At 31.9% G+C, this 13,895-nt stretch overlaps 1 protein-coding gene across 1 annotated transcript; it reads left to right on the top strand.

Annotated features, from left to right (window-relative positions):
• Window positions 1-318: 318 nt before the first annotated feature.
• On the top strand, window positions 319-9,889 carry LOC132720886 (uncharacterized). Its single transcript, XM_060705121.1, has 5 exons — window positions 319-651; window positions 1,919-2,039; window positions 2,696-2,783; window positions 3,480-3,596; window positions 3,982-9,889. Exons 1-5 carry the CDS (start codon window positions 403-405, stop codon window positions 4,067-4,069), a joined length of 663 nt encoding a protein of 220 aa, XP_060561104.1. The 5' UTR covers window positions 319-402; the 3' UTR covers window positions 4,070-9,889.
• Window positions 9,890-13,895: the final 4,006 nt, after the last annotated feature.

The following is a 13,895-nucleotide window of genomic DNA, read 5'->3' as shown; positions in this document are numbered from 1 at the left end:
CGTTCTAATCCCTTTCAATTTATGTAACAATTATTCACATATAAAATGTAATATATGTAAAATATTGAAATAAATATGTTTAAACATCAGATGTGAAAAAACAACAACAATTTCTCTATGATATTAGGTCAATTTTATTGACTTAATCAAATTTTCAATTTAATTGAATGATACAAATAATTGGTGAGATTTGGATTTTCCAACAGATCAAAGACAATTCAAATTGAGTAGGCCTAATTTAGATCTTTTAGAAATGGAAATAATTTAGTTGGGCACAACCTATACTGTAAAACGTAAAAGCCGAGATAATCCCATTATAAAATATGCAAACTTCCGGGAAGTCACGTGTGATTGTTTGTTATTGGCGGTCCGTTTGAAGTGAGTCATATTATTTTTTGAGAAATGGCTTCTTTTAAGAATATGTTGCGGGGTGCTGGGGCGCGTAATCGATATGAAGCTGTAAGAGGCAAAGAAAACAAAGGTTATCTTGAAACTCCACGTTCAAAAAGCACACAGTCACACATGGCGAAAAGTGCAGGAAGTCAGTCGTGTCACGGGGAAAGTTCTGAGAAGTCCAAATCGCAGTCAAACTTTAGGAGAAACAGCAGTGTAACGCAATCGGTTAGAGATGTTGTGGGAACAATTAGACAGGTAATATTTATGTGTCGTATTAAAGTTTTTTCATATACATTTTTGTATACATGTCGGACCTGGGTCACGTTGGACCAGAAAAACTGTAGTGTTAGTTATTTCAGTTTTCAAACCATCTTTAAAAGTTCGAGGTGGCGCAATAGCTCAGTTTATTAGACCCCTGACTGTCACTCCTGAAGTCCTGGTTTCGATCCTGGTTAACACCCTTGGGATTTTTTGGAGACACTTAAGTGTTTCCCACTTACATAGAGGTGTACTGACCAGTAAGAAAAATTGACTTAAAATCCAGTTAACACTTGCATACATGTATCAGTGCTTTACACAGTAACACTGGGCATGTAAAAGAACCGCAAGTTAACTGGACTCTGAAGGAAAGAGTCATGTCTACATCCACACAAGGGGTTTGACATTTATTCACGAATTCGAAAACCTAGCTAAACGCTGTTATCCGGTACTTTCTGTACATAGCTCTGGGGAATTTACCCAATCAATAGAGTGTAACAACGAACGCTATATGTTTTTGGCCTTTTTTAATTTAAAGTGAGATAAAACTGTTATTTTTTTGTAAGAAAATAATAAGATATCATTGAATGAATTATTCCATACAAAATATAAGGTAAATACACAGGTTTACGGTAAAAATGTCTTTATTTATCATGAAAGATGCCACAACGACTGTTTAAATTTTATTGATTTTTATTATAAACAATTTATTTTTTGTAAACTTTGCAATTGAGCTTAATCCGTAATGTACCGGAAAACGGTGTTTAGCTAGGTTTTCGAAAAGGTTAATGGAAGATAGATAGAAAAGTTAAAAACTTAAACATGAGTGAAAATATTGGACGGTAATTGCTTTAGTATACTATCTTTTTTTGTATAATTTATCAGGGTTTGAGCTGGTTTCTGGTAATCAACCCTTTTGGGATCCAAAAACAATAACATTATTACTATAACCTTACAAAATTAGGCACCAAACTGGCAAACAGGCATTCTACCTGTTATGCATGTGCGACCCAAAAACCAGAATTGACATACATATTGTAAACATAATGCAGTTACGGGTTAACTCCTTTTAAAATTCAATAGGAGTTAACCGGTTACTGCACTAAGGTGACAGTATATCCTTTAAATAATATTGATAGTTCATTAACTTAAATTGCACAATAATGATTTACACATTTTCTTCCTAAAAAATTGCAGTTTAAATGACTAATTCAATGACATAAACATTTTGATGAATTTAACATGCTTACAATAATAAATTCAGAAACTGAAAAAGTCCACCCGTCAGAGAAAACGTCTTCAAGATGGTATAAATTCACCGATGTCTCCAACAGCAAGATCAAGAAAATCAAGTAAAAAGATCCAAGCCAAAACTACAAAGGGCGGTATGATGATATTTTTTAATACAAATATTTAACTCATTATGCCCCAGAAATGTTTTTATTTTTATTTCTCAAAAGTTTTTTTTGATATTGGTGTACCTGTTATAGTATCCAAAAAGTTTCTCATTGGCAAATTATCTGAACTATCTGTGGCTTTTTGGCATTAAGTACAGGTATATAGTGAATAAGTATTTTGCATGGAAGTAAAATACTACTTTGTTTACACTACGCTACTTTTAAGTTTTATGACAAATTATTTTACATTTATCGCTACTTTCTTCAAACATTTAACATTCTTTAAATCATTATTTAAACATTTTATAATTCATGTTTAGAAGTAAAGAAGTAAATATTAATTTGTTGTTGAGACATAATGTGCCATTCATACTCTATTCTTTAATTTGATGTGTAAGACAGAAGTGAGGATGTTGTGATATCACTACTAGATTTTCATGAAGCAGTAACAGCAAAACATTAGCTAATTGTGGCTTTAGTTAAATATTTGTTTCTTGTCTGACAGATTGTTAAATGCATGTACAAAGTGTATTTGGGGTTGTACACAAGATCCTATAAGCTGCAATGTGTAATTTTGTAATTTCCGATTGCATTAAAACATATTCAGTAAAACATATTGAACATATTAACCACTTTTTTTAAAGGTTATAGAGAGGTGAGCATGTATTCTCCATTTCAAATAGAAACACCCAAATCACGAGCAAAGATGGGCATTAGAGCTAGGCCTAGGTGGTAAGTATCATTTATTCAAATAACTTCAGCCTTTTATGATTAATTTTATAAATGAGATTTGTCTGCTTGATTTTACGTTACTATGTAACATTCTACAATTACATTGTATGAACAGTTAGTAAAATATTTGAGGAGAGCTTCCATGGCTAAGTTTATATTAAGTTCCCAAACTTCAAATCGCTTGACCCTCAGTGTTGTTGTTGTTTCAAATCCTGTCAGGGAATTTAGATTCTTTCATGCGAGGAAGCTATCCAGCTAGCTAATGGAAGGTTGGTGGCTCTATTTGGGTGCCTGCTCATGTCTGAAATAATGTTTAAAAATGTCACCTGTGGTCTTCCTTCACAATCTAAGCTTGAAAGTTGCCATGTGGCCTTTATAGTGGCAGTGTGGCTGCTGGCATGAAACCAAACAAAACAAGCAATCAAGTTCTGTAATTTTGAAATATAATACCTTCGATATAAAGACTTTGGACAGGTGAAATGGACATGTATATATATAAATTTTATTTTCTTTATAAATGCCATCAACCGGCTCAAATGTGATCAAGTGGCTTGCTTGCAGTTCTTAATACTAGGCTATATAATCAGCTCGAAATCTTTATTATTACTTTATTGATAATTTTAACTTTTCTCCTGCTAAACATACTTATTTTACAAAATGTATGTGTAATAATAATAAAAAAATTTGTACCTCAAGGCATGATGTTGAAACACCTACAAGACTAAGAAAGGAAGTAGAAGATTTGACAGCAAACATGCAAGCATTGGTCAACTTAACACCTGGAACACTTCAAACAAGATCCAGATCTAGAAGGTAATCTTGAATTTTCAGAAGTGACAAAATTTTACTTGTCACTTGTGTGACTAAAGCAAAGTTATGACCCTTGATTCAACAAAATTTAATAAGAAGTTAATATTTGAATTTTTAAGAGAAAAAATTTTTCTTGAGCAACTGAAGCAAAGTTATGACCTTGATTCAACAAGTTGATATTTGAATTGTTAAGAGAACAAATTTTTCTTCAACAACTGAAGCAAAGTTTTGACCCTTTATTGAACAAAATTAAATAAAATAACATGTTTGACTTTTCTTTTAAATTTTTAAAATTGCCTGTATGTATATTGGACAGAAATAAAGAACTAAAGCATGAAGTAATTGAATTGTTTTTCAATGACTTTATTAGGTTATTATGATATTTCAGGTCATTACAGTGTTTGTCGCCAATTACAAACGGTTCTCTGAAGACACCAAGGGCAGGGCGACGGAGGGAACAGATCACAGAAATTTAATTGATTTACAGAATATAGATATTTTATGTTCTTGCCACATTGGGTACCAAGAAGAGAGCCAGAAATTTATTTTTTTTATACATATATGTATATTACTGCTTTAGATATAAATGTATAAGGTTGTACCAAAAAGAAAAAATCAGACTAATGTGTGATGTAAAAGGGCAACTAGTTGTCTTGTATTACGTGTTGTAGATCTGGATTCAATGATAATTATGATCTTTTCACAGAAGTGGTTTGACATTGAAAGTCAACCAAATAATGGTAATAAATGTTACGATCTTATATGTTAATGTGTAGATAAGTGCAATACATTTGTAATTGTTATAAAGGAAGCCAGTTCAAGCTACCTAAGAAAATTGTTGTCACATTTGACCCAAATTGTTAAAATTTGGGCTGGTTGATGGGCAATATGTATCAATGTTGTTTTTTCCGACTTGATTGAAACATAATTTATATACATTTCATTTCAAAAAGAAAAGGAAAGATTTTGCATTTTTAGCTTGTCTGTTTTAAATAAAAAGGTCAAGTTGTAATGATTGCTGCAGCGTTGTTGTGCATAATCTTTAATGTAGCCCAATATTCAAACATTTCAAAAGTTATCAACATGAAACTTAAAATTCTTGCTTATGACAAGGCGCAGTTGTTAGACATAAGATGATAAGGGCATTTTTCTCAAAGCTATGTTTTTGAAGTTACGCTTTTAAATTTAGATTTTTTGTCAAAATTGGTTGCACTGTACAACAAACTAGATGCAACACTGTGTCCTTTATTTTGCTATCTTGTATGGAAACAAAGAACAGATCTGACAAGAAGGATTTGATGGATTATTTTTTGTGTAGATGGGTCAGTCAAAAGTGGCAAACAATATACTGTTTTAAAGTCTAATTTGGTTCTCGAGAGCCATTTAACTGGTACTTTTATGTTTTGTTTTAATTGCATGTTTTACTGGAATATACTCATAGAATAGGGCTTAAGAATGCAGCGTGTATTAATGTTTTAAAGTTTTTAGGACATAATATTTAAATATATTCTGTGGCTTATTTGGCATTAATTATGTTTTAATTTTACTTAAAGGTGCTTAAAAAAGTCAGTTTCTATCTGCCAGTAGATATTGATATGATTTTTTTTAGTTTGGGAGTTTTACCTCATGCTTTTAGTGTTGTTGGTGCCTTGAAAGTGTTGTTTGTCATAAAGCGGCTTTTTAGCCAGGAGTCACAATTGCTTTTAAAAGACTAGTTTTAATATAATCTGTTGATTTCATTAAATTTTGATCAGTTGAACAGTTAGATACATTGAGGGTTGACCGCAAAACTGCAGTATATTATATAACATAAAGAAGGACTTACAACAGTTTTGTTCGACCCTCGACATGTGTCCTCTTGTGCCCTGCCTTGTTTTTGTTTGGGGTCCGTCTGGGCTCCTTTCCACTGGTTTTTGTTGCTGGGTCGTATGAGGGTTGCGTTCTTTGAACGCGGCCTTTCCTTGTTGATCTTGTTTATGATATTTTGTAACATTTTAATTTTTCTGCATGATTTTGAGATATTATTTGAGCCAAAGACTTCTAAATATTTCGTCAGTAGTAGGCATTGTTTTTAACTTTGTTATTAAAGTTATGTAATCGAAAATGAAACATTATTTAATGGTTGATAACTTGAAACGATCTAGTCTGGCTGTAACTCAACTTGATGTTTATGAGAAGTGATGATGTTTGTTAAACTGATAACATTTCTTTGACCTAGTTTTATAAATGTAATTCATTTAGCAATACTCAAATGTGTTTATTTTATTAACTCAATTTAGTGAAGTTATAAACATATATTTTTAGGTTGAAAAATGTTTACAAATTTCACTACTCCAGTGAATACAAGTTTGTAAATGGTAATATAGTGTTCTCTATTCTAAGTTTTATTTTTTCCCCTCTTTATTCCCTTTTTCCTTCCCTATAAATTTCTCTATTTATTCTTCTTTCCTTTCAATTCTGCCATTCATTGGCTAACTTTCCAGTTCTGTAAATAAAATTGTGGCCTGCATGGCTTAATATATAAAGCTGTTTGCATGCAATTTTTATAACTTTTTTTGTATATTTCTTTGAAATATTCTATATATTTGTATTTTTATAGTATTGTCATGTATTGAAATTATTATTATAATATAAAATCATGTCATGTTAATTATGGTCTCTGCAGGTACGTCCCTTTAACTCTTTTCCATGTCTTTGATCCTCCATGACATTTGATCTTTGACATTCAGTCTAATGTTCATTTATCCTTTGCTGCTTATGCAGAAATCATGTGCAATAAGTAGTATGTTACTTATGGAGGAATTAATAATACTGTTTAGTTGTCCGCACATGTTGGTCAGGTCAGGACCGAGGCCAAGCTGTAATACAGAGAATAGTTCTTAAAACTACAAACAAAATTTAAAGGGTAAAAAAACAACCAATAAAATGACTGGTAGAAATTTAACATGTTTTATTCTCACTGGGAAAAAAATGATGTTTGTAAGTTTAGGATAGTAGATGTGGAACATGCATAAAGTCATTGCTCTTTTCACTAAAATAAACATTGAACACTTTTGTAAAGGAATGTTTTTATTCTGTTTTCTTTAATAATTAATCTGTGTTAGATTGCAAAGGCATTTTTACAAAAATATCAATATGATATGAAATAAATTTGATGGTATAGTTTTTGGTATTTATAAATGCGTGTATATATAACCCAGTTATAGCTTGACATGCTGCAAAGCTTCATGCATTATAAAAAAATTGAAAAGTAAACATGGTAGAATTTTAGGACACAATTAACTCTGTATGCAATATTCTTATTAGGGATAACCCACATTGTCTGCCTTCATAGTACATTGCCTTTATAGAAGATGTATGTGACTTTCATAGTACACAGCCTTCAATGTATTGGCTCAACTTAAAATTCTTCATAAAAAATGTTTGGAACCCATTATCATGTATAATTAACCAGTCAAGGTCGTGTAAGTTATTTTTTCCTGAACGTTAATCTTTCGATTTGTTTCGAGTTTTCCAAATCTTTATAATGTACAGTACTGTCGATTTTTAGTTTGTGTAGACAATTGTTAGATGTAATCTTCTAGATGACTCCTTACAGACCACTAGGGTTTGAATCTTTTAAGAGTACGAGGGGTTATCCAAAAATTCGTGCACTTTTTCAATATCTTTTGAACGCCAACGTGTATGATAATGAAATTTTATCAGCATACTTTGTAGAATATTATCAACATGTTTTGAAAGGAACAATTAACTGCGTCAATAAATAATGGTTTTATATTGCTTTTAAATAAGCACATACACGGCACCTGGCGCACGGTAGAAAAACCAAGTTAGTCATCGTATATTTTTTTGCTAAAACTACTAATTAACGTAGAAAAGCCGCTAAACATCGCATACTTCTTCTATGATGTCATTTAAGGAATTCATTAAAATTATGGACGTCATTCCCTTTAATTTTTGTTGAAAACGCCAAACGACGAGTGTTTACAACGGAAAAATGGAGGACATGCAGAAATAAGAAAATAGCGTGATCATAAAATTTTGTTGCAATTTTGGAATGACACCAACAAAAACATTTGAAGAAAAAACAACAGGCAAACAAAGAAAATAAAATTTTACTTTCATAAGTGTTTAAGTGGCATAAAAAATTTAGTGATGGACATTACTTTGTGAAGCAGTAATGATTATTGACTGCGTAACGTTGAAGCATACGTTGTACGTTAAATATTATGACGTTGACGTCAATAACGTTTTGGAGTGCGCTGCTGTTGGTGACATGTGTTTATGTAAAATTAAATATTGTTGCAATATAAGAAGCTACTAACATGAATTTGTCTGTGTTTATTTGCTATATATTCTTCTAAGCAGTGTAAGAATTTCAAATCAATATCTCAAGTATAGTTTACGCAACAAAGAAAGTCCACAAACTTTTGGATAACCCCTCGTATATTACAGAACATCTGGGGTGCATTTCACTAACATACTTATGTTATTGTAACTCGTTTGAACGTAACTTTTTGCGTAAACAAAACTTAAGTATTTATTTGCGTTTCTCTAAACTTTCTTAGCTTAGTTTAAACGTAAAATTACGCTCACTTATTACTGGCATTAATTACACGTTCTGTTTAGTGAAACGCAACTAATGTATATTTAAGTTTTGCATAAGTCCAAATTTATGTAAAAAGATATGCAAAACTTAAGGGTTGTTAGTGAAAAGCTCGCTTGTACTTCAATATATGTTAAATATTTTTTTACCTTCTCAAAACTAGGATAAATTAAAAAACTTAGGTGCAATGATATTTGTTAAATAAAAAATGTAATGCTGTGTTGTTTGTTTACTGTACTCTTTATTCAAAACTGTCTGTTAGATATTTTCTTACCTTCTCAAAGATATGATATAAAGTCAATAACTTATATGTGCAATGCAATGATATTTATCAAGTGATTACTATATTGTTTGTGTATTACTGTACTCCTTATTTAAAACTTTATAAAACAGATGTTAGGAAGAAAGAAATGTAAGTCAAGTTATAAATTTAGAATTGTTTATTTTTTAAAAACTGGTGCCTACATGTGAAAGATAATTTTTCTATAATCCCTCATAGGAGACTTGTATGATTAGGATCTAGTCTTCTTATAATGTGGTTGTTTGACAAACATTTTAGACACTTACTGTCTGGTATAGCTCCTAATTATTTCTGTGTTCGGAAAATGGGACAGACTATACTTTTTGACAATTTATCTGAAGATATTTAGTCTTCAATCATAAGCCTTCATCATCTGACTTTTTTGGATATATAGCTGTTATTTCCAGAAAAAGATCATAAGGGCTTGTGCAAATGAATAATGCTTATTTCCAGATGTGATGTGTTAATAACACAGCTACAAATGATCCGAAATGACAAAATCTCAATTTTTTTTAAGAATTATGCATAAACTTGATGGTATTTTAGGCCACTAAAAATCAGTACCTTGTCAATTTTGTATAATGTACTAGATCTACTTAACTTCTTAGTATAATTTTTCAGTTCCGTCCGCTGAAGTTTTCTTCATTTATCACATTCAGGGTTTATTTTGTTCAATTTTTTTAGGGCTATATTTGCAAATTAATTAGTCATAATTATAGGAATCACACACGTATTTTGTACGCCAAGTGCTAGCAATACCATGCCACTGGCACCAGCACAGAGCACAGTTATTCCGCACTTCTTTATTGATTGTTACCAGTACTCAATTGTATAACTTTCAACATTTACTGTATAAACTATTAAAGAAGTTTCTGGGAGTAATGCAAATTTTTTAACAAAGGCACAGAAGAAAAATTTAAACTTGCACAGAGAACAGAAAGCATTAAGGAGAATAGTGATTAAAACAAATAAAAAATGTTGTCACCTTTGTTTTTGAGTTATCTGCCCCTAAAAGTGAGATTTTTTACTACTTTGGTCTCTTGCAGGAGCAGATTATTAAAAAATCAAGCTCATTTTGTACCTTATTTTATTCAAATTCTGTTTTGCTATTTCATATTTAGTCATTATGCAAAGATTAAGACAATTCTATCTAAAAAAAACCAAAACTTTTGCCATGCTTCAATGAATTTACATATTGAACTTCTTGCCTTTTAAAAAAAATATTGCACTACTCTCAAAAACGTCTTTAAATCTTTAGTCCATTGCAGAAATATATTGGGGACAAGGGTATATATATAAAGTGATAAAGATTTAAGCATATATTATCTTCTGCTTGTAATAGTAGAAACTATAGTGCTTCAGATTATCAAATAAATTATGTAAATTGTATGATCTTTATTGTTTTCCTTTTGAGAATGTATCAGTCATAAAAACTGAACATGTGTTACCACCATTTTGAGAATTATTTGGATAGGTCTCCAATTTGTTTAATTTTACAAGATTTATTTGAGTTCTATTGCAATGAAAGCTTATGGCTTACTTCAATTTTTGAAAGTCTACAGTCTGCTGGCTGGAATTGCATGTACTGGCTCAGTATGACTCAAACCCAAGATCTCTCGTTGAGAGGTAGGCAGTAACTGCTAGACCATTTCTTTTATGTTTTAAATCTCAGCCAATCACAAGCTCATCCCTATTAAGTTGTTTGTTTTACTGGTTATAGCTAGTCATTCATTACTACATGGCCAAGATTACTAGATATAGTCTGGAAATCAACTGAGAGTGTCAATGCAATAACTGCCAATAAGGAGGCTAATATGCATGTAAACTGAAGGAGGGCCTATCAGCCAATAATGAGGCACAGAGTAAGGACCTCTGACATGTCACCATCTTGCCTTAGAAGTGAAAATTTTTAAGCAAAAAGTGGTTATAATTTATTCCTGTGCAGTTCAACAGAGAAGTAGCTGAATAATTAATTTTGAGCCAGAAAGGTCTCTTAAGTGGCATATAAGACCTGTATCTAACATTAACCAGTGGAAATAATTGAAAGGTGAGGTAGCCCTGATAAAGGCTGATATACTTAAGGTACATGTATAAGGGTGCTATTCCATTGGTACTTAATGATTTTTCCGTAATTTATTGTTTTTGGTATAAGAAGGAAATTATATAATATTCTACAAATAATTATTCTCTGCTTGCTACACTATAACGGATCCATTAAAGCAACCGTGGACATGCCCTCGATGCAATTCGTGTACTAATGGAATAGCAGCCCAAGACCTGCCTTTTAAGCCATCTCTGTGTACAAGGAGCTTGTGCATCTTTAAATACGATTTCTCTCATTGTCCATGCCACTTTGTAGGCATCAGTCGGGACCTTCTGGTTTGAAAATTGGAGGTTAAAGTTGTCCTGCCAATGACCTTTGCCTCCATGCGAGGTGCAAGCTCCAAAGGGATGAATAACCATTGCCTTTTATCCATAAATTTATCCATCATTATACAAATAAACAACCAACATGTCTGTTTTTCTTTTAACTCTTTATTTTTATAATAAAATAATATAATCTTAATGCCTATTTCCCTAATTCTGCCGGCCCGGGGCAAGACATAAAACATACGTATAAAAGTATAAATGTAACAATATTATATTGCAAGAGCTAAAACTTTTCACACTTCTATATAATATAAAGAGATAAATAAAAAAAAATGACTAAATTTATATATTAACATGAATAAAAACTACAAAAAGGAACATCGCAATGCGATGCAACCAGGTTTTCAGCAAAATATTTCACAGAAGCTTTGTCATGAAGGGGCATTTGTTTTTAATTGAACTTTTAGGAGGAATTATGGCTTTTTTAATATTCCTCAAACAAAAATGATTGAGAAATTTTATGTTGTCTATTCGCCTTTTTTTCCCAAATATTTTAGAAAGGTAAACAGTACTTTATTTTTGCTTAATTTTTGCATTTTTGCGTCTCTTGTCATTTTCTTTTGTCAACAATATTGGCGTGTGGTGTTTTGTGCGATATCAAGAAAAGTATGTTCACAATTTTAAAAAAATACTTGAATGATGTCTTGGAAGAAACATGGGAATTTAGTGAGCGCCAGGGCACTTGATGACAAAGCTTCTGTGAAAGTTTGGTCAAAATCCATTGAGAAATGTAGGAGAAGTTGCGCACAGAAGAAATTGTTCACTATATATTCTATATAAGGGAAAAAAACAAAGGGCCATAATTAGGTCAAATATATACCAATTGCAAAACCCTGGCAATATGTGACAGGGCACTTGATGACAAAGCTTCTGAGAAAGTTTGGTCAAAATCCGTTGAGAAATGTAGGAGGAGTTGCGCACAGAAGAAATTGTTCACTATATATTTTATATAAGGAAAAAAAACAAAGGGCCATAATTAGGTCAAATATTATCTAATCGCAAAACCCCGACAATATGCGCCAGGGCACTTGATGACAAAGCTTCTGTGAAAGTTTGGTCAAAATCCGTTGAGAAATGTAGGAGGAGTTGCGCACAGAAGAAATTGTTTACGCCCGCCCGCCCGCCGACATACCTCAATCTTATAACCAGTTTTTTCCTTCGGAAAACCTGGTTAAAAAATCTATCTAGCATAGTGGTCCCTTTTTTTCAATTCTTATTAATTAATCAAAGCCTTTATTGTTCAGTTTAGAAAAGCATTTAACAAGAGCTGTCCGTAAGACAGCGCGCTCGACTTTTTTATTGCTTGCCAATAAAAAAAGTTTTTGCAGTAAAAGGCAATACAAGAATCTCTGTATTTTTAAAGTGAACAATGGCCATGAGCATTAAGATATTTAGTGAAGAATTATTTTACTGAATTGTGTGATACCCTTGAACACTGCAGCAAAGTTTGAAATGTTTAAGTCAAAAGAGGGCTGGTAAGAAAGAAAAAAAAACTGAGTTGAGCCTTAAATAAATTTAATTCTAAGTCGATAAAAGGCCTTAATTTTTAAAACAAATCCTTGACAGAGTTACCTTCTCTTGCGTACAGATGGGGGTAATGATGTGAAATAGCATTAAAAGTTTCAAAGCAATATCTCAAAGGGTTAAGGCAATAAGTGGATTTTACCCATATTCAATGTATTTTCTAAGTCAAAAAGGGGCATAATTCTGTCAAAAACCTTGACAGAGTTATGTCCTCTTGTCTGTTGATGAAGGTCGTGATGGTAAACAAGTATGGTCAGTTTCAAAGCAATACCTCCAATGGTTTTGAAATAAAGTGAGGTGGTACAAAAAACTTAACCAAGCTCAATACACTTTCTAAGTCAAAAAAGGGCCATAATTCTGTCAAAAACCTTGACAGAGTTATGTACTCTTGTCTGTAGATGGAGGTTATGATGGTGAACAAGTATGGTAAGTTTCAAAGCCATACTTGTAATACTTCTGAAATAAAGTGGGGTGGTACGAAAAACTTAACCAAGGTGTGACGCCGACGCCGACGCCGGGGCGAGTAGGATAGCTCCCCTTTTCATAGAAAAGTCGAGCTAAAAACCATTTAGTTCAATACAAAATAAGCTTTTTTCTAGACAGACATGGCATATCTTTTAAACTATATAAATTAATGCTGAAAATATTGTTAAAATAAATTTATCATTTTGTCCAAGGATTTATATAAATAGGCACCCATTCCAAATCAATACAATAACAACTCTGTGTCGATAATTTATAAATATAAAAAAAAAATAAACCTTTAAGTTCAAGGCCATGTCAAGGTCAAGATCATTTATAAATATACCATTACAAAGCTCTTGAACAGAGAGGTATGTTGTATCAAAGTATTGCTTAAAGAACAACAATGTTACTAATTTTATATTTAAGGTCAAGGTTATTTATGTATCAAGGTCAAATTACAATATCCGAGAATGAAGCTATTATTCATAAATACATATAAAGGGCCTAGCTTGATTGAATGAAGATGCCCAGGCAAAAGTAAAATTTTCAACTTCCAGACAGACAATTTAAAAAAACTATTTGCCTTCTTTGCATTAAAACATGAGATATTTCCATTCTTAACACTCAGCCTACTGATTGTAACAGATTCCACTCATGAAAACAGTGCAGACAAATATCAGCCAGCACATCCATGCCATCTGATCATGGTCTGCACTGTTAGCTATTCTATCAGTTCATATTATGAATTTTCCCGCCACAAATAGTTTTGACCAGATTGAACAATCCATTTAAAGCTACATGCCTCCAGATGAGTCAAAATATTTCAATAAAATCAAACTTGAGAAAAATGTACTAAGATGTAAGGAAAAGTAAAAAGTTTCAAGATTCAAGTAATATTTTACATATTATGTGCGATTAATGACTGATTTTTCAGTATTTACAACTATATTTCTACTGCGTTACTAACGCAGTAAAG

The sequence above is a fragment of the Ruditapes philippinarum genome, unplaced genomic scaffold (genome assembly GCF_026571515.1).
Source record: "Ruditapes philippinarum isolate M1 unplaced genomic scaffold, ASM2657151v2 ctg1674_1_1_1_1, whole genome shotgun sequence".
NCBI classification, from domain to species: Eukaryota; Metazoa; Mollusca; class Bivalvia; order Venerida; family Veneridae; genus Ruditapes; species Ruditapes philippinarum.
Note: the sequence above shows the minus strand (reverse complement) of the source record. Positions and strands in the feature narration are given on the sequence as shown.

What these genes read in the sequence shown, in the direction of transcription:
- LOC132720886 (XM_060705121.1), top strand. Translation starts at nt 403, where the DNA reads ATGGCTTCTTTTAAGAATATGTTGCGGGGTGCTGGGGCGCGTAATCGA. An exon ending in ATTAGAGCTAGGCCTAGGTG is followed by an intron (nt 2,784 to 3,479) that starts GTAAGTATCATT and finishes TTGTACCTCAAG; the next exon opens with GCATGATGTTGAAACACCTA. An exon ending in ACAAGATCCAGATCTAGAAG is followed by an intron (nt 3,597 to 3,981) that starts GTAATCTTGAAT and finishes ATGATATTTCAG; the next exon opens with GTCATTACAGTGTTTGTCGC.